Genomic DNA, 19,254 nt, shown 5'->3' on the forward strand with positions numbered 1-19,254 from the left:
TCAGCCTCTTCTGAGTACACAGCGACACTTCACAAGGAGACCTGGCCAGGGAGATAAAAGCTGGCTCTGATCTAGCACAGGAATTTATGTTGGGGAATCTGACCTGTTAGGCTCCAAACAACCCTCAGTTGGGGTGATCCCACCAAATTGGGCACAAATACCCAATACACCCACATTTGAATACTGGTAGGGTTGGGAGGAGGATTGATTTTGTCATTTGGGAGTTGATGTTGCTGGGATTTATAGTTCACCTACAATCAAAGAGCATTCCGAACTCCACCAACGATGGAATTGTTGGCACACAGAACTTCCATGACCAACAAGGGTTTGGTGGGCATTGACCTTGTATAGGAGTTGTAGTTCACCTATATCCAGAGAGCATGGTGGACTCAAACAATGATGGATCTGGACCAAACTTGGCACGAATACTCAATATTCCCAAATGAACACTGGTGGAGTTTAGGAAAATAGACGTTGACATTTGGGAGTTGGAGTCACTGCAGTTTATTGTTCACCTCCAATTAAAGAGCATTCTGAACTCCACCCATGATTGAATTGAACCAAACTTGGCACACAGAAGTCCCATGACAAACAGAAAATACTGGGTTTTCTGATGGCCTTTGGTGACCCCTCTGACACCGCCTCGTGACCCCCCCCCCAGGGGTCCGGACCCCCAGGTTGAGAAACACTGGAATAGGTATTGGAGCTAGCTAGCTTACTAAATCTCATCTTCTAAGAAAGTTAAAAGGTAAAAAATCAAAAAAGCTCCATGCAGCTACATTTTGCCTAGAGAGAGGCAAAATGCGTCCTTACTGGGAGGAAGAAAAGGCAGAAGAGATTGGGAAATGGTAGAGACAGCGTGGTCAACCCCAGGGAAATAAAAAATACCTTTAAAAAGGAAGTGCTACATCATCAAAAGGGGAGGAAACAGTGGCAGGGAAGAAGAGTAAAGACAAATCACTATCTGGGAAAACATGTCTAGGAATGTGGGGGAAAGAATGCCCCAGCCTAATTCTATCTCTAGTCTAGTTACTCATTGAGGTCTGGAAACCTGATGACACAAGAGACTTGTGCAGTTCAGGGATGAAACTCAACAATTGATATGCTCCTAAGTTTGGGCAAGGGGCTGGGTAAAATAGCACAATTTATTTTCCAAACATTTAGAATCAGAGTTGGAAGTGACTATAGGTTTTCTCCCCATTCCAGTACTTTGTGAATTCTGTCTTACAAAGCTGCTAACTTTATTTACAAAGCTTTAGGTTATGGATTTCTCAAAAACAGTAGCCACTTAAAAACCTTGGAAAAGCAGTAATAATGATAGGGTAAAATAATAAAAAGAATAGAATAACAAATGTAATACTAAGAAAAGTAGAGTAAAATAATAAATGTAATAACAATAATAGAGTAATATAATGTAAATGTAATAATAGAGTAAAAAGAAATGTGATAAAATAATATTAAGAGAGTAAAATAATTGAAAGTGGTAACGATAGAGTAAATAGATGTAATAATAATAATAATAAGAATAATAAATGTAATAATAGAGTAAAATAATAAGTGTAATAACAATAAACAGAGTAAAATAATAAATGTAATAATAATAGAGTAAAACAACAAATGTAATAACAATAAACAGAGTAAAATAATGCAAATGTAATAATAATAATAATAATAGATTAAAAAAGAAATAATATTAATAGAGTAAAATAATGGAATAGTAACAACGATAGAGTAAATAGATGTAATCATAATAATAAAGAGAAGAATACTAAATGTAATAATACAGTAAAATAATAAGTGTAATAACAATAAACAGAGTAAAATAATAAATGTAATAAAAATAATAGAGTAAAATAATAAATGCAATAAAATAACAACAACAGAGTAAACTAATAACCTTGAGCCAAGGGAAGCTTTTTCAGCCTGAAAAAATGGGCTGAATAACTAGGCTTATACTGCAGAGCTATATTTCTCTAGGCTATATATATGTTTGGATACTGAGCATACCTGACATATTATAGATTTATTTTTAAACTGTCCAGGACCTTCAGCATATAAGGGGTGCCTGAGTAAATGATTTCACTGCAACTGACAAGGGAGAGAACAGCAATGGGATGCTGAGAGACTGGGTTCCCATTACATTAAAGGTAAAGGTTTCCCCGACATGAAATGTAGTCATGTCAGACTCTGAGAGGTGGTGCTCATCTCCATTTCTAAGCCAAAGAGCCGGCGTTGTCCATAGACACCTCCAAGGTCTATGCCGTTACCTTCCTGCAGAAGCAGTACCTATTGATCTACTCACATTTGCATGTTTTTGAATTGCTAGGTTGGCAGAAGCTGGGGCTGACAGCGGGAATCTGCTCCCCAGATTCGAACCACCAACCTTTCAGTCAGCAAGTTCAGCAGCTCAGCGCTTTAACCCATTGTGCCTTCGGGCCCCCCCAATTATGTTATTTAAGGTAAACAAAAAGAACTTGACATAAATGTTCACTTAGTAAACATGGCTACTTTAAAAGCTTACGTTAACAAAATCATTACTTTACTGATATAGATACGGATTGGTGGCTTTCAACTGTGCCTGCTACCTGAATGCAACTACCTCCTAAACAACGGGCATGTTTACTTTGGGTGAGGTATGTTACTGCAGTGAGTGCTCTGCTATTCTACAAGGGTTCAAAGTCTAAATAAACATTGAGCATAGATGGTACCTAAAGAAATTGTGGCTCCGCAAAAGAGGAAGGACAAAGTAAAGCAGTCACTCTGTGGGAGCGAATATTCAGAATGTAGGCAGAAGAAAGCTCAGCTGCGAGGAGTTTGATTCTAACATCCTCCCAATGAGCTTAGGCTGGCTGCAGATGATGGGAATTGAAGTCTAGCAATATCTGGATAGCCAAGTTTCCCATCGTGCTCTGAAAAGAACATTTATTTATTTATTTATTTATGACTCAAGTCGGAATGTGATCCACTGGATCTCAGCCTCCCGCAAACTCCTTGATGTAGGATTTTTTTCATGTCAGCAGCGACTTGAAAAACTACAAATCGCTTCTGGTGTGAGAGAATTGGCCATCTGCAAGGACGTTACTCAGGGGACACCCAGATGTTCTACCACCCTGTGGGAGACTTCTTTCATGTCCCCGTATGGGAAGCTAGAGCTGACAGATGGGAGCTCACCCTGTTTCCCGGATTCAAAATGCCAACCTTTTGGTCAGCAGTTCAGCTGGCATGAAGGTTTAACTCATTGCGCCACCGGGGGCTCCTTGATGTATTCTAAAACCACTGTACAGCTCAGGTGCAATCACCTCCTCTCTGTTCAGCAATGAAGGACAGCAAATAAAACATTTGTATTTTACAGAGGGAAATACATTGATGCATAATGTAAAATGTACATTAACATAAGCAGTGTGTTCCAAGAGAGCTTAAAAGCTACCATATCCCAGGAAATAGGTGTTGCTTTACTTGGCAATTTCCTGATGTATTATTTGTTGTTGTTCATTCATTTAGTCGTTTCCAACTCTTCATGACCTCACGGACCAGCCGACAACAGAGCTCCCTGTTGGCCGTCACCACCCCCAGCACCTTCAAAGTCAATCCAGTCACTTCAAGGATGCCATCCATCCATCTTGCCCTTGGTCGGCCCCTCTTCCCTTTTCCTCCCATTTTCCCCAGCATCATTGTGTTCCCTAAACTTTCCTTTCTTCTCATGATGTGGCTAAAGTACTTCATCTTTGCCTCTACTATCCTTCCCTCCAATGAGCAGTCGGGCTTTATTTCCTGAATTTAAACTGACAACTGTTTCCAAATAAAGGCTTCACTGGCGCCCTGGTGGGGCAGCGGATTAAACCAGAGATGCAGAACTTGCTGACTGAAATGTTGGCAGTTCGAATCTGGGGAACGGGGTGAGCTCCCGCTGTTAGGCCCAGCTTCTGCCAACCTAGCAGTTTAAAAACATGCAAGTGTGAGTAGATCAATAGGTACCACTTCTGCAGGAGGGTAGCAGGGCTCCATGTAGTCATGTTAGCCACATTATCTCGGAGGCTTCTATGGACAATGCCGGCTCTTCGGCTTAGAAATGGAGATGAGCACCACCCCCCCCTCGCCAGAGTCAGACGCAACTAGATTTAATGGCAGGGGAAACCTTTGACTTTTAAAGGCTCCGCATTGCCATCTAGAGAAACAGCAGTCAAACAGCTAGCTTGGGTTGTAGGTTTTTTCGGGCTGTATGGCCATGTTCTAGAGGCATTCTCTCCTGACGTTTCGCCTGCATCTATGGCAAGCATCCTCAGATGTAGTGAGGTCTGTTGGAACTAGGAAAAATGGTTTATATATCTGTGGAATGACCAGGGTGGGACAAAGGACTCTTGTCTGCTGGAGCTAGGTGTGAATGTTTCAACTGACCACCTTGATTAGCATTTGATGGCCTGGCAGTGCCTGGGGGAATCTTTTGTTGAGAGGTGATTAGATGTCCCAGAATGTTTTCCCTCTTGTTTTGCTAGCTTGGCTTTTTTTTTGTAACACTACAAGACCACGACTGGGCTCCCTGGTATAAGAAAATAACTTTGCGATCTACTTATCTATTTTTTTGTTGTGTCAGGAGCGACTTGAGAAACAGCAAGTTGCTTCTGGTGTGAGAGAATCGGCTGTCTGCAAGGACGCTGCCCAGGGGATGTCCAGATGTTTTGACCATCCTTGTGGGAGGCTTCTCTCGTGTCCCCGCATGAGGAGCTGGAGCTGATAGAGGGAGCTCATCCTCGCTCTCCCCGGATTCGAAACTGCGACCTGTTGGTCTTCAGTCCTGCTGGAACAGGGGTTTAACCCACTGTGCCACCGGGGGCTCCATTTATTTGGGTTAATTAGCTACTATGAAGTCAAAACTTGACCACGTATAAAAGAAATGACTTGAAAATGGTCAGAACTCTGGATGAGGTACGAATTAAAAATAAATGAATAAAATAACATTATGAAACCATTGGTAACTGCGAGGGATGCTCTAGGGCAGGCATGGGCAAACATTGGCTCTCCAGGTATTTTGAATCCTAACTCCCACAATTCCTAACAGCCAGTAGGCTGTTAGGAATTGTGGGAGTTGGAGTCCAAACACCTGGAGGGCTGAAGTTTGTCCAAGCCTGCTCTAGGGTTCTTAGCATTATCCTACTTCTGCTAACCTCTGGATGGTTGCAGCATGCTATTGCAATCCCTCCCTTCCATAAAGGAGCTTTCCCAACTTCCCTCACAAAGTGCTGGCCAAATCCTGCATGAACCTATTTGCGATTCGTATTGCTGCTTTATGCTTGTGGCTGATTTGCATCCCTCCAAGTCCAAGAGACCGATTACAAAACTATGTCTGTTTTTATTATTAAAAGAAGCAGCAGGCATTCAACAGTCCATTTAACAAGAGTGCAAACTGAGATACATTGAAAACCACACTGCATTTCATTTGGACAGCTTCTTCTCCTTTTCCTTTGCTTTCTCAATCTTCTTTTCCTGGCATCTGATCATTGTAGACATTGCTGGAAGTACCATAGGGAGAAAGGTCATTGATACCACCACACATGAAATAATTCCTGTGCAAAAGGTCATTAATACTACACTGCCATCACAACTGCACTATTTCCTTGGGGCAAGACTAAAGCAACAAGATTCTATGGGAGGCATGCATTTATACACATTGCAGTCTCCAAAGAGAGGAATGCCTGAAATATTGCAGGTAGAAACAGTTGCTCTTGCAGGCATTTGCTTTAAGTGGAAAAAGCACATCACATAGTTGTATAATCTATTTACAACCCATGCCTTTCCCCAGATCTGGGATTCTGCCATATGATGCAGTGGTTTGAGCATTGGACTACCATGCTGCAAACCAGGGATTGAATCCCTGCTTAACCATGAAAACTCTGGATAATAGTCTCGTGCATTTGTATAGGATCGCTATCAGTTTCTGTTTGATTAATTCATATGGCCCTGTTTTCATTTTCAAGCGCTGCTTCCGAAAGCCGTGCCTATCCCAATATCTGAAAAAAACAAATATTTTTGTCCCATTGGTGATAGTGGGTGGGCAATGCTATACAAATGCTCCCTGCCCCATAGCTTTAGGGGTGCTGCTGTTTCCCACTTCAATTGGGAAACCTAACTTATGCCACTGCTACTGAGGTTGCTTTACTGGAGATCACTGCCAGTTGCCAGGGCTTGCCCTCCACTGCTTGGCAACTGTTCAGGTCCAGAAAGGTCCTGGCAGGCCCGAACGCTTTGGGCCTACATGTGTGGGTCTGCCAGGACCTCCAGCTGAGCACTGAGTAAGTAGTGCTCTTTACTCGGCACTCAGCTGCATTTCCTGGCAGACCCGCACATGTAGGTCCAAAGCGTGCGGGCCTACCAGGGCCTGCATGGTTGCTGAGCTGTGGAGGGTAAGCCACCAGCCCTGCACCAAGGATCTCTGATGAAAAGACCTCAGTGTAATCCCTCTTTTTATAACTATGATGCCAAAAAGCAGGATACCTGCTCCCGCTTTTCGTATCGAGTTTATTTTCCTTCTGCGAGAGGGTCTTTCATATTGTGACATTGCCCCTTCCTTCCCTTTGCAAAGGTGAGTTGAAGTGCTTCCAAGCAAAGTGCTGGCCTCCAGCTGTCTGTTGCCATCAGGTCTCAAGAGCAACCATTTCTTAAGAAAAATGGTAGAGGAGTGAAGGCCACTACTTGGTTTTGAAGCAGTTCCAGCTAAGTAATTTAAATAAAAACTTTGAAACACATTTTAAAATTGTAGGTATTAGCAAGACACTTTTCAGGTGCAGACTAGTGTCCTTGGAAACTATTGGCTATTATGACATTATACTCTTATAGTGCTACCATCATATTTTAACAAGCATGGCAAGATCATAAGGCATTCTGGAACTTAACAGTTTAGGAAGGGGTCTTTGGAAACCTCAGCCAAAGAACTAAACATCCCAGAATTCCACAACATGTTGCCACTGAAGTTAAAGTGGAATAATAATACTTATAAGACAGAAAGTTGCCACCCCTGCTTTTAAAGGAAAGACACGTCAGAAGATATGAGCATTGCCTATCAAGGAGATGGCTCAAGAGCATTTAACCAACTCCATTCCACTGAGGCACCTGGTCCAAACAACTTCTATCTCTGGCCTAATGTGTAACTCTCTGAATAAAAAGGGAGAGCAACATGCAATAAGGCCAGTATAATACAAGACTTCAGACATGTAAGCGACCTAAACCTTCACACAGCGCGTATCTCCATACCTTGGTTTTTCAACTGTAATGTTTCCACAAGGTTTTGCAGACTCTCCATCTTGTTCTGTAGCTTCCTGCATGCCTTTCCATTGGCTTCCCTTGCCTGCATGGCTATGGACACAAACAGTTACAAACTTCCTTCACGCTCCAACCTCTCGGAGCCAAATTATTCTTAATAAATATAAGTTGGGGAAAAAAGTAAACAGTCATCATTTATACTCTTGATTCTGCTAGCAAGGTGCACTTCCTTCCCAAAACTGATTTGCAAAAATGTAGTGGGATCAAAACTGAGTGGCCTCCACAAAAAATTTTGTCATTTGAAAATAAAGAACCTTCATTGTGTCCTGTAAGGGTGAACTACACCGTGGTTGGAACAGAAGGATGAGTTTTAGCCTTGCTCTTTCCCACCAAAAATGTAATCCCCAAGGATTCAGGTTTTGTTGCACAGGATAGGTTTCCACAGGCCTCTGAGCTCATGTGATTCTTATAGATGCAAAAACTTCTCATAGCAATAAGAAGTGTTTAACAATACACTGGAATGTGCTGCCTAGTAGTATGCTAAATATAAAGGTAAAGGTTTCCTGTTAACATTATGTCTAGTTGAGTCCAACTCTGGGGGTGGTGTTCATCTCCATTTCTAAGCCAAAGAGCTGGCGTTGTTTGTGGACACTTTCTAGGTGATGTGGCCGGCATGACTGCATGGAGCGCCGTTACCTTCCTGTTGAAGCAGTACATATTGATCTACTCACATTTGCATGTTTTCAAACTAATATATATCTCTCTCCGTATATACTCAAATATAAGCCAACCCAAATATAAGCCTAGGCACCTAATTTTACCATAAAAATTGAGAAAACATATTGACTCGAGTGTAAGCCGAGGGTGGGAAATGCAGCAGCTACTGGTAAATTTCAAAATAAAAATAGATACCAATAACATTAATTGGTATCATTAATTGAGGTATCAGTAGGTTAAATGTTTTTGAATATTTACATAAATAAAGATAAAACGGTCCAACTCTGATTAAATCATTATTCGAGCCCTAACTTTCCTATATTGAAATGTAGTTCTCTCAATAAAGTATTTCGAAACTTTTAAAGCTTAACTCTGCACCAGAATTTCACTTTTATGTTTCAAAACAAATGAAAGAAGCAAAATCATACTTACAAGAACCAGTGCTGAAGGAACTATCTGCTTGGAGGAAAAAAATATCACAAACCAATTAGCATTATATCTTTCTGATAGTCAAAAAGACAAACAAATGCATTCATAGCTACTTCATCTCTCTGTGGCAATCCTTACTATTATATATGTACATCCAATTCTTACACAGACAGCAGAGCATGCTGTCCCCTTTGATTCTGTTTGGTCGCAATAGTCACATGTGGTTTTTGTAGCATAGAAAGGAGCATTTTCTGCACTGGAAGCAGTACTCCTGAACTGTGAAGATTCTCCAGGGTTATTATTTTTTCATCCAGGTTCTTTCCCACCATTTTCCAAATATTTGTAATCCTTTCGTGCCTGCTTCTCACTTACTTTTACTGGCAGCAGAGGCTGAGGCTTCAGGGGAGCAGCTCTTTTTCAGACTGGATCGACGTTCCAAAGAAGGTGCAGAAGAAGCCTTGAGGTCATCCAGTGGTGCAGTGAGCAAGGAGTAAACAGGAGACCTCGCTTTGTACCTCTCCTCTGGGGACGGTTTCTTCGAAGAGGTGCAACGAGGAGTAGAACTGAAGATTGCTTGAGTAGCTAACACAGGAAAGACAGCACACACAAGTAAAAATGATAGTTCAATGAATGGAATAAAACTCTTTAACACATTTAACACAGCTTTGAGGAGCGAATAATAGAACTTAGCTATAAAATTTAATGGTCATTCCCACTTTTCAAGGGAATATGGGAATTCCCTTTTCCCTTTAGGAAAAGGCTTCAAAACCATGCAGCTATCAAAACCTTGAATAACATCTCCAGGGGATCCCAACCTGGAAAAAAGAGGGGTGTTGGTCTGAAGGACCTCAAACTCACTGGGCCAGGGAGCTTCAGAAAGGACTGGATAGCAAGGCCGTCCCTAACCCCAGAAAGAACAAGCCCCATCAAAGGCGCCGCTTAGCACACCCCGGGTTCTTAGCCCTGTTTTGATAGGGCTGGAATCCACCCTTGGCTGCATAATTATGTTTACGGTCAGCCTGAAACCTAGAAGGGTGCCATTGTGAGATCTAGAACCTGAATTAAAGACATTAATATAACTCTTATGATAAGGGGGAGCAGATTGTTGCCACTGCGACTTCTGCTGGAAGCTAGGTTGCCAAGGATAACCAAATTGGTGCGCTGCTTGGTGCACTTCTTGAGTATGTTTCAGTGGTGGCAGGATTAAAGAAGCCCTCATTGTGCATAGGGAGGTCCTCCGCTAGGGAACGTCCCTCTTCAGAAAGGTTGGAAGCTTGGAGCCAAGCATGGCAGTGGATGGACGTGGCCATATCAAAAAGTTTCTCTGCTGATTCCGCCAGATGTTTGGCAAAATCTTTTTGTAGCTTGGCAAGAGCAGGAGCCTCTGCCTGTAAAGCCCTGGGAAGATACTGGTCTTCTGAAGGTAATTGGTCAAGGTAAGGCAGAATTTTGGACCACAAAAATGTTTGATACACACCCATATATGTTGCATAATGGGCCGTATGAGTAAAAAGGCCCGTTGAAACATGAACTTTTCCCCCCATAGAGTCAATCTTTTTTCCCTCTTTGTCAACTGGAGTGATTGAAGACGCGTTTGGGCCACTTTGGCCACTACAGTATTTGGTTTGGAGGGACGAGCTGCCCAATCTGCCAAGGTGAGATCAACTTTATACAAAAAATCTAACCTTTTTGGAATTGCCGAGGCCACGGCCAGAGGGATGCCAGGGACTCTGGCTAACTTGAGAAGGTACGGCACTGCTGGGAGAGCAGTAAAGGGTGGAGGTTCTTGCTGGTCCGAAGGAAGCAAAGGGTCCCCAACTGAAGCAAGAGGCTTAGGAGCAGGAAGATCAAGGGCTGTGATCATACAACCCATTAGGGCCACAAAGTTATTAAAGTCCCCTGTACAAGACGATTCAGGTTCTGGCTCCTTGATGCCTTGGGATGATTTGTTTGCATTACCTGAGGAATCTGAATAATTAATTTCCAGCACCTTTGGGTGCAGGAGGCCCAAAATAGAAGTATTACTCCTGCTGGGTCATTTGCCAGAAACCAGAAAACTTGCAGCTCTTGGTGTGAATACCTCCCAGTGGGAAGAGGAAATGGAACAGCGTAAGTGCACATGGTACCACCTCCACGCCCTACCGGGAGAGGAGCCCAATGATGAGGCTGACAATAACCTGCTCCTCGATGCCAACCTGTAACATAGACGCCACGAAGAATGGAACCAATGGCTCGAGGAAGGCCACATGTGCTGATGACATGCTGAGCTCGGTGAGCCCGACACCAGTGCCAGGAATGGCTCCGATGGTGGGGGCAGGGCTAGAGAGGGAGCCTCCATGAGCTCATCCTGTATCTCTGCAGCAGAGAGGACAGGCAAAGACGGTGCTGAGAGCGCCGGCATCGATGGGGTAGCTGGGGTCTCCTGTGCAATCTGCACCTGCAACCCTGCGCAGGCTGCAGCTCCAAATCAAACTGTGGCTGTGCCTCAGCTCCAGAAAAGAACTGAGCTAGTAGCCCCTCCCACTGGCTATATACCATATATATCTGAATATAGGCCGAGTTTTTTAGCCTCTTTTTGGGGCTGAAAAAACCTCCATCAGCTTATATTCGAGTCAAGGGGCAATGGAGCCTGGAGGCGAGGCTCTAAAGCCGGCTGGCATTCACTTTAATGGAGCGGCCGGAGGATGACAAGGAGTAGTGGCAGCGGAGCCCACAGGCTAGGCTAAAATGCCATCGCAGCCGCTTCTTGTCCTCCTCTTCCGAGGCTGGCTGGCCATCGGGGAAGAGGAAGGGGTGGACGAGCAGCAGTGGAAGGGGCAGCAGGGGAGCCCCCAGGCAAGGAAGGAGAGGAGGCGGAGGATGCGAGGAAGGCCGGGGAAAAGCTGAGAAGAAGAAGGCTGCTCTTGCTGGCAAGCAGGTGGGGGAGGGACTTTAGGAGCCCACCCACCGTCCTCCTCCTTTTCCTCTCCTTCCTCCTCATGTGAAACAGTGGTAGTGGAGACAATAACAACACAATGGTCAGCCTGAAACTGCGCCGCCGCTTTATAAGTGAGGAAGAGGAGGAGGATGGTGGATGGGCACCTAAAGTCCCTCCCTCGCTAGCAGAAGCAGCAGCCTTCCTCCTCTTGGCTGCCCCCCCCCCCCCCCCGTCACCTCCTCTTCCTCCAAGATGCCCCTGTGGAAGCAGCAGGCAGGCAGGTGGGAGGGAAAAGGGGAGATAGACTGTTCCCTTCTTCGTCAACTCTTTCTTGCCTTCCTCCTCCTTTCACTGCAGAAAGGAGGAAAGAAAGAGGCAGAAACAAGTTTTATTTTTGAATTCTCCCATTCCTCTGCATCCTGCTCCCTTCTTCCCCCACCAACTCCTTCTTTCTTTCCTCCCTCTTCTTCTCCCCCCGCATTTCTTTAGATCCTTCTGTTTTCTTTTTCAGCTCCTTCCTTTATGTCTGCTTGCCCCGCTCAGCTGTCTCCGGCAACACGACCACGCATTTAACACACACAGAGACACACTCTTTCTTATTAACATCCAGACAGGAAGGCAGCTGCCTCTGCCACACTCCATGCGAAAGGATGGTGCTTCTAAATGAAGGACCTTCCTTCTCTATCTCCCTTCCCTTCTTTCCTCTCTTTCCTTCCCCTTCCTTTTCTTCTTTCTTATCTTCCCTTCCTTCCTTCCTTCCTTTCCTTCCCTCCCTCATTTCCCCTTTTCCTTTCCTCCTTATTCCTGCTCCTTCCTTTCCTTCTTTCCCTTCCTTCCTGTCCCACCTTCCTCCTTTCCTTCCTTTTCTTCATTTCCTTCTTCCCTTCATTGCCTTCCCTCCCTCCTTCCTTCATTCCCTTCCTTCCTTTTCCTTCCTTCCTGTCCCTCCTTTCCTCTCGCTTCCCTTCCTTTTTCCTTCCTTCCTGTCCCTCCTTCCTTTCCTTCTTTTCCTCCCTCCCTCCCTTATTTATTTATTTATTTATTTATTTCCTGCATTTATTAACCGCTGCTCTCAGCCCGCTCCCTTCCCTTTCTTCATTTCATTTTCCCTTCCTTCCCCTTCCTTCCTTTCCCTCCCTTCCCTCATCCCTTTTCCTCCTTTGTTCCTTTCTTCTCCTTCCTTTCCTTCTTGAGTCTGCATGACGGGAAAGGGGAAAGGAAGGTGGGAAGGGGAAGTGGGAAGGGAATAGGGAAAGGAAGGGAGCTTCTGGTGGTCGTGTTTCTGGCAGCAGCACTCTGGTGGCATGTACTTCGCAGGCAGCACTTCAGCACCAGCTGCTTCGGCAGCTGGCATTTCCGCAGCCACACTTCTGGCATTTCAGCAGTGAGGGAGCAATCAGTGTCTCCTTCCCCACCACCACATGTTTGGAGGGGAAGGAAAAGGAGCAGGGAGGAGAAAGGAAACCTGGGCCCAGTAGAGCACAGTTTGAGTTTTGTTGCTGTAAGAAATACCCAACATCCTCCTGAATACTGAACTTGGTTCCTACTACTTCTGCCTCCAACCCTATAAACATGTTCCAGATGTATTGTCGAAGGCTTTCGTGGCTGGAATCACTAGGTTCTTGTGGGTTTTTCCGGGCTATAGAGCCATGTTCTAGAGGCATTTCTCCTGACGTTTCGCCTGCATCTATGGCAAGCATCCTCAGAGGTAGTGAGGTCTGTTGGAATTAGGACAATGGGTTCATATATCTGTGGAATGGCTGGGGTGGGGCAAAGAGCTTTTCTCTGCTGGAGCTAGGTGTGAATGTTGGTCAGTTAAAACATTCACACCTAGCTCCAGCAGAGAAGAGCTCTTTGCCCCACCCCAGCCATTCCACAGATATATAAACCCATTGTCCTAATTCCAACAGACCTCACTACCTCTGAGGATGCTTGCCATAGATGCAGGCGAAACGTCAGGAGAAATGCCTCTAGAACATGGCTCTATAGCCCGGAAAAACCCACAAGAACCTAATGTTCCAAATGATTTCCCAGTCCTCTGGAGCAAGTTTTTTGGGTATACAGGAACATGAGGTCATTGATTCAGGGAAAACAACAACAACAACAGCAAAACTTTATATTATTTAAATCCCACCCACTCTCCCCAAGGGAACTTGGGGTGGCTTACAACAGAAAAAAAAACCCCAATATAAAAACAAATAAACACATGACAATCAGGAAAATTCAATCAACAAAGGTAAAACAAATCAAATACATAGACGATAAATAGCAGTAAAGTTGAGAATAAACTCACAAATATTACTCATAAATGTACAAAACTAAATAATAATAATAAACACATGTATCACATTAAAAATATTATAAACTTGCTCACTGTTGATGTAAGCATTAAAACCAATTAAAATGTTGTGGGGTCCAGGCCACTTGTTTCAAGACCCAAACTTAATTCATACTGCCATTGGATCAAACACTGTTTAGTGCAACCAGTGGAAACTTACTGCTGGAGGGAAGAGAGAGAGTTGGATCTTCAAGGTCTGCAGCATGCAACGTTGAAGGCTCCCTATGCACAAAAAAAGGATAGCTGCTATCTACTGTTCAACAGCCAAGGAAAATACCAAAACTCGAATGTTCCTTCATATTATAGGATAACTACTTTGTAGCCCAGTGACTGTGCATTCAGTCCATCCATAAAAGCAAGGTATTTATTGAAATGCAAAAGATCTTATTTCATAAGTGGCTTCTGTTAACAGGTACGGGAAAAGCTAATATTCAAGGAAATAGCTTTGGTACATGTTAAGAGACCAAAGCTATATCTATCGTGTACATGTAATGCAGCTTAATGCTATTTGAACTGCGAAGACTCCATGTAATGGAATCCCAGGAGTTATAGTTTTTTGGTGCTCCAGTACTGTTTGGCAGAGAAGGCTAATGACCTTGCAAAACTACAACTCTCATGACTCCATAGCACTGAACTATGGCTGTTAAAGTTGTGTCAAACTGCATTAATTCTACATTATAGATGGATCTTAATACATAAATTGCCGCAATAAATTGCCTAGACCAAGTACCACTTTCTCAGGATGGACTCTAGAGAAGCTCTAAAGTCTAGACCCTAAGTGAGTAAGGAATATTCTGGAAAGAGCTGATTAAATCTATAATATGCAACAAAGGTGTTCTCATATACTGTATCATCACTATCACCATCATCATTAATTGTGTTGTCAAAGGCTTTCATGGCCAGAATCACTGGGTTGCTGTGAGTTTTTCAGGCTGTACGGCCATGTTCCACTAGCATTCTCTCCTGACGTTTCACCTGCATCGGTGGCAAGCATCCTCACAGGTTTGTTCAGAGGTCTGTTGGAAATGAGGCGAGTGTGTGTGTGTCTGTTTATCTGTCTGTGGAATGTCCAGAGTGGAAGAAAGGCCCCTTGTCTGTTTGAAGCAAGTGTGAATGTTGCAATTAACAAGCTTGATTAGTATAGAGTAGCCTTGCAGCTACTCTATGCTAATCAGTGAGGGTATTTGCACAGAGATAGCCTGGCTGCTGTTGCCTAGAGACATCCTTTGATTGGAAGGTGTTAACTGGCACTTGATTGTTTGCTGTCTGGAATTCCTGTTCCTGAGTGCTCCTCTTTATTTACTGTTATTTTAAATAATAATAATACTGGTAGCCAGATTTTGTTCATTTTCATGGTTTCCTCCTTTCTATTGAAATTGTCCACATGTTTGTGGATTTCAATGGTTTCTCTGTGTAGTTTGACAAGCTAATCAAGCTTGCTAATTGCAGTACTCACACTTGCTTCAAACGGACAAGGATAATTTCTCCCATACTGGACATTCCACAGATATATACACACACTCCACTTGCCTCATTTCCAACAGACTTCTGAACAAACCTCTAATTATTTTTTTTCATGTCAGGAGCAACTTGAAAAATCTCTGAGGATGCTTGCCACAGAAGCAGGCAATATGTCAGGAGAGAATGCCACTGGAACATGGCCATACAGCCCAAAAAACTCACAACAACCCATCATCATCATTATTATATTACTGCTGCTACTAATACTACTACTACTACTACCACTTGCTTTTTCTAGCTTCCCTGGAGAGGGAGCCCAGCCTGCTCGTACATCTTCAAATTAAGATGCTACAATAGAATATATAGGCTTCTAGGTTTACTTAGAAGTGCAACTGATACTTGCAACTATTGGTTCATGACCCAGTAACTCTAGAATTTATTTAGTCTGTGTCAAGACAGACAGACAGACAGACAGAAGACTTTGGGAAGATAAAGTTGCCCTTCTGTCAACGGTAAGACATCTTGGATCCAGGACTTAATCCTGGAGGAGCGGGCAGATCTGGCGTGCATCACGGAGACCTGGCTGGATGAAGCGGGGGGCGTAAACCTCTCCCAGCTCTGTCCTCCAGGTTTCTCCGTGCAACACCAACCAAGAGCCGGAGGACGGGGAGGCGGTGTCGCAGTGGTCTATAGAGATTCCATCCATCTAACCAGGAGCCCCATCCCGCAGACCACAAATTTTGAATGCGTCCACCTGAGGGTGGGTGACCGGGACAGAATAGGGATTCTGCTAGTGTACCGTCCACCTCGCTGCACTACAGTCTCCCTACCTGAGCTAGCGGGGGTGGTCTCGAGCCTGGCGGTGGAGTCCCAACGGCTTCTTGTGCTGGGGGACTTCAACATCCACGCCGAGGCAACCCTCTCAGGTGCGGCTCAGGACTTCATGTCCGCCATGGCAACCATGGGGCTGTCCCAACGAATAACTGGCCCCACCCACTGTGCTGGACACACATTGGATTTGGTTTTCTGTCAGGGATGGGAGCAGGGTGGCGGTGTGGAGGAGTTGTCCATCTCTCCGTTGCCATGGTCCGACCACTTCCTGATTAGATTTAGGCTCACTGCGCCCCCTAACCTCCGCAAGGGTGGAGGACCCATTAGGATGGTCCGCCCCAGGAGGCTAATGGATCCGAGCGGATTCCTGACGGCTCTTGGGGAGTTTCCCGCCACCGCGGTAGGTGATCATGTCGAGGCCTTGGTCGCTCTCTGGAATGGGGAGATGACCAGGGCTATTGACAAGATCGCTCCGGAACGTCCCCTCTCGAGTAACCGAGCTAAACCAGCCCCTTGGTTTACTGAGGAGCTGGCAGCGATGAAGCGAAAGAAGAGGGTTCTAGAGAGCGTGTGGCGCTCAGACCCAAGCGAGTCAAACCGAACACGGTTTGTGTCCTTTTTAAGGGCATATGCCGCGGCAATAAAAGCCGCAAAGAAAACTTTCTTTGCGGCCACTATTGCGTCTGCAAAAAACCGTCCGGCGGAGTTGTTTCGGGTTGTCAGAGGTCTTTTAACTCCCCCTACTTCAGGTGGGAGCCCTGACAACTCGGCAGCGCGCTGTGAAGCATTTGCTCGGTTCTTTGCAGACAAAGTCGCTCTGATCCGCGCTGGGCTGGACGCCACATTAGATGCAGTCTCTGTGGATGTGACACAAGCACCTGCTTGTCCGATTTCGTTGGATTCTTTTCAGTTTGTGAAGCCCGAGGATGTGGACAAGATACTTGGAGGAATGAGACCCACCACGTCCATCCTAGACCCCTGCCCATCCTGGCTTCTGAAGGAGGCCAGAGGGGGATTGGCCGAGTGGGTAACGGTGGTGGTTAATGCCTCCCTTCGGGAAGGCAAGATTCCAGCGAGCCTCAAACAGGCTGTTGTAAAGCCGCTGTTGAAGAAACCATCACTCGACCCCACTAAATTGGACAACTTTCGGCCTGTTTCCAATCTTCCCTTCTTGGGCAAAGTCATGGAAAGCGTGGTGGCCTCACAACTCCAGGTATTCTTGAGAGACACGGATAATCTGGATCCGGCACAGTCTGGTTTCAGACCGGGACATGGTACCGAGACGGTCTTGGTCGCCTTAGTGGATGATCTGCGCCGGGAGCTAGACAGGGGGAGTGTGTCCCTGTTGGTGCTCCTGGACCTCTCAGCGGCCTTCGATACCGTCGACCACGGTATTCTTCTGAGGCGCCTTGCGGGGATGGGTCTCGGGGGCACTGCTTTGCAGTGGCTCCAGTCATTTCTGGAGGGTCGTACTCAGAAGGTGTTGCTGGGGGACTCCTGTTCAGCGCCACAGCCGTTGATCTGTGGCGTTCCTCAGGGTTCCATCTTGTCCCCCTTGCTGTTTAACATCTACATGAAGCCGCTGGGTGAGATCATCCGGAGTTTCGGGGTGCGGTGTCACCTGTACGCAGATGATGTCCAACTCTGTCACTCCTTCCCACCTGCTACTAAGGAGGCCGTCGAAGTCCTGAACCGGTGCCTGGCCGCTGTAATGGTCTGGATGAGGGCGAACAAACTGAAATTAAATCCAGACAAGACAGAGGTACTCCTGGTCAGTCGCAAGGCCGAACAGGGTATAGGGTTACAGCCTGTGCTGGACGGGGTCGCACTCCCCTTGAAGGCGCAGGTTCGCAGCTTGGGTGTGACCCTGGACTCATCGCTGAGCCTGGAGCCTCAGGTTTCAGCGGTGACCAGGGGAGCATTTGCACAGCTTAGGCTCGTGCGCCAGCTGCGCCCGTATCTTGGGAAGTCTGACTTGGCCACGGTGGTACATGCTTTGGTCACATCCCGCCTCGACTACTGCAACGCTCTCTACGTGGGGCTGCCCTTGAAGACGGCCCGGAAGCTTCAGCTAGTCCAACGCGCGGCAGCCATGTTGTTAACGGGAGCAGGACGCAGAGAGCATACAACGCCCCTGCTGTCCCAGCTCCACTGGCTGCCGATTCGCTACCGGGCCCAATTTAAGGTGCTGGTGTTATCCTACAAAGCCCTAAACGGTTCCGGCCCAAAATACCTGGCAGACCGCATCTCGGCCTATGAGCCCACGAGGGCCTTGAGATCATCCGGGGAGGCCCTTCTCTCGGTCCCGCCGGCCTCACAGGCACGTCTGGCGGGGACGAGGGAGCGGGCCTTCTCGGTGGTGGCCCCCCGGCTGTGGAACACCCTCCCTGTTGAAGTGAGACAGGCGCCCTCCTTGATGGCCTTTCGTAGGGCCCTGAAGACCTGGCTCTTCGAGCAGGCCTTCAACTGAATGTATCCTGAACGACACTGGAACGGACTAGGACTATGATTTTTTGGCTATGACCCCAGGACTTGACGTAGCGGATTTTTAGGATAAGTGTTTGTTATGTGTGTATTGTCTGGTTTGTGTTGTCTTGATTTATTGTACACCGTTCTTTTTTGTTGTTGTTCACCGCCCCGAGTCGCCCCCGGGCTGAGAGGGGCGGTCAATAAATGCAAAAAATAAATGCAAAAAATAAATAAAATAAATAATTCCTAAAATCTTAAACTTCAAGCAAGATAAGGAAAGCCACTGTTGCTCCTGCTGGCTCAAAGTATTTACTCTTTGTGAACAAACAAGCCTCTAAATAATGGGAGGGAAATGTGTAATGCCAGGAGCTTCAGATAAAAGACATTTACAACAATCGGATCCCCTGAAGATGCCAGCAACAAAAGTCAGGCAAAACGTCAGGAGAAAATGCTGCTAGAACACAGCCATAAAGATCACACAACACCCCAAAAACATTGTTTCTTACCTGCTGAAAGCATCTTGCCCCCTGGTAACATCTGTGGGTATGTCTCTGACAGCAGCTTCCCTGCATTGAGAGAAAGGCAATTATTACAATGACCAAGATATCACTATCTCAGCCACCCATGTGGACAATTTTCGAATATTCTGGAATTCGAAATAAGAATTGTTCAATGTATACTATAAATGTGAAAAATTCATCTCGTTGCTCTTTTTCCTATCTGCCCCACAGTACTTTGGATCTTCAAAGGATCTGTAGCACTGCAGCTGAGGTGTCTTACCTGCTGTAGAGTTCACGTATTCTTCTGCCAATGCATTCTCTGTTTGAAACGTCTCTGC

General features: G+C 45.6%; 1 protein-coding gene across 2 annotated transcripts in view; it reads right to left on the reverse strand.

The window, feature by feature from the left end:
- Window positions 1–5,327: 5,327 nt before the first annotated feature.
- The window catches only part of CCDC158 (coiled-coil domain containing 158), a 64,195-nt gene continuing 50,268 nt past the window's right edge, over window positions 5,328–19,254 (reverse strand). Inside the window, exons 19-25 of one of the 2 annotated variants that reach the window (XM_060779373.2) lie at window positions 19,197–19,250; window positions 18,923–18,982; window positions 13,816–13,877; window positions 8,773–8,982; window positions 8,404–8,427; window positions 7,246–7,347; window positions 5,328–5,507 (exon numbers count right to left, since the gene is read on the reverse strand). In XM_060779373.2, coding sequence (XP_060635356.2) covers window positions 5,431–5,507; window positions 7,246–7,347; window positions 8,404–8,427; window positions 8,773–8,982; window positions 13,816–13,877; window positions 18,923–18,982; window positions 19,197–19,250 — 589 coding nt within the window. In that variant the 3' untranslated portion in view covers window positions 5,328–5,430. Of the gene's footprint in view, window positions 5,508–7,245; window positions 7,348–8,403; window positions 8,431–8,772; window positions 8,983–13,815; window positions 13,878–18,922; window positions 18,983–19,196; window positions 19,251–19,254 lie in introns of both variants that reach the window. The other variant, XM_060779372.2, reaches the window with a different exon arrangement.

Source organism: Anolis sagrei, chromosome 5, assembly GCF_037176765.1.
Source record: "Anolis sagrei isolate rAnoSag1 chromosome 5, rAnoSag1.mat, whole genome shotgun sequence".
NCBI classification, from domain to species: domain Eukaryota; kingdom Metazoa; phylum Chordata; class Lepidosauria; order Squamata; family Dactyloidae; genus Anolis; species Anolis sagrei.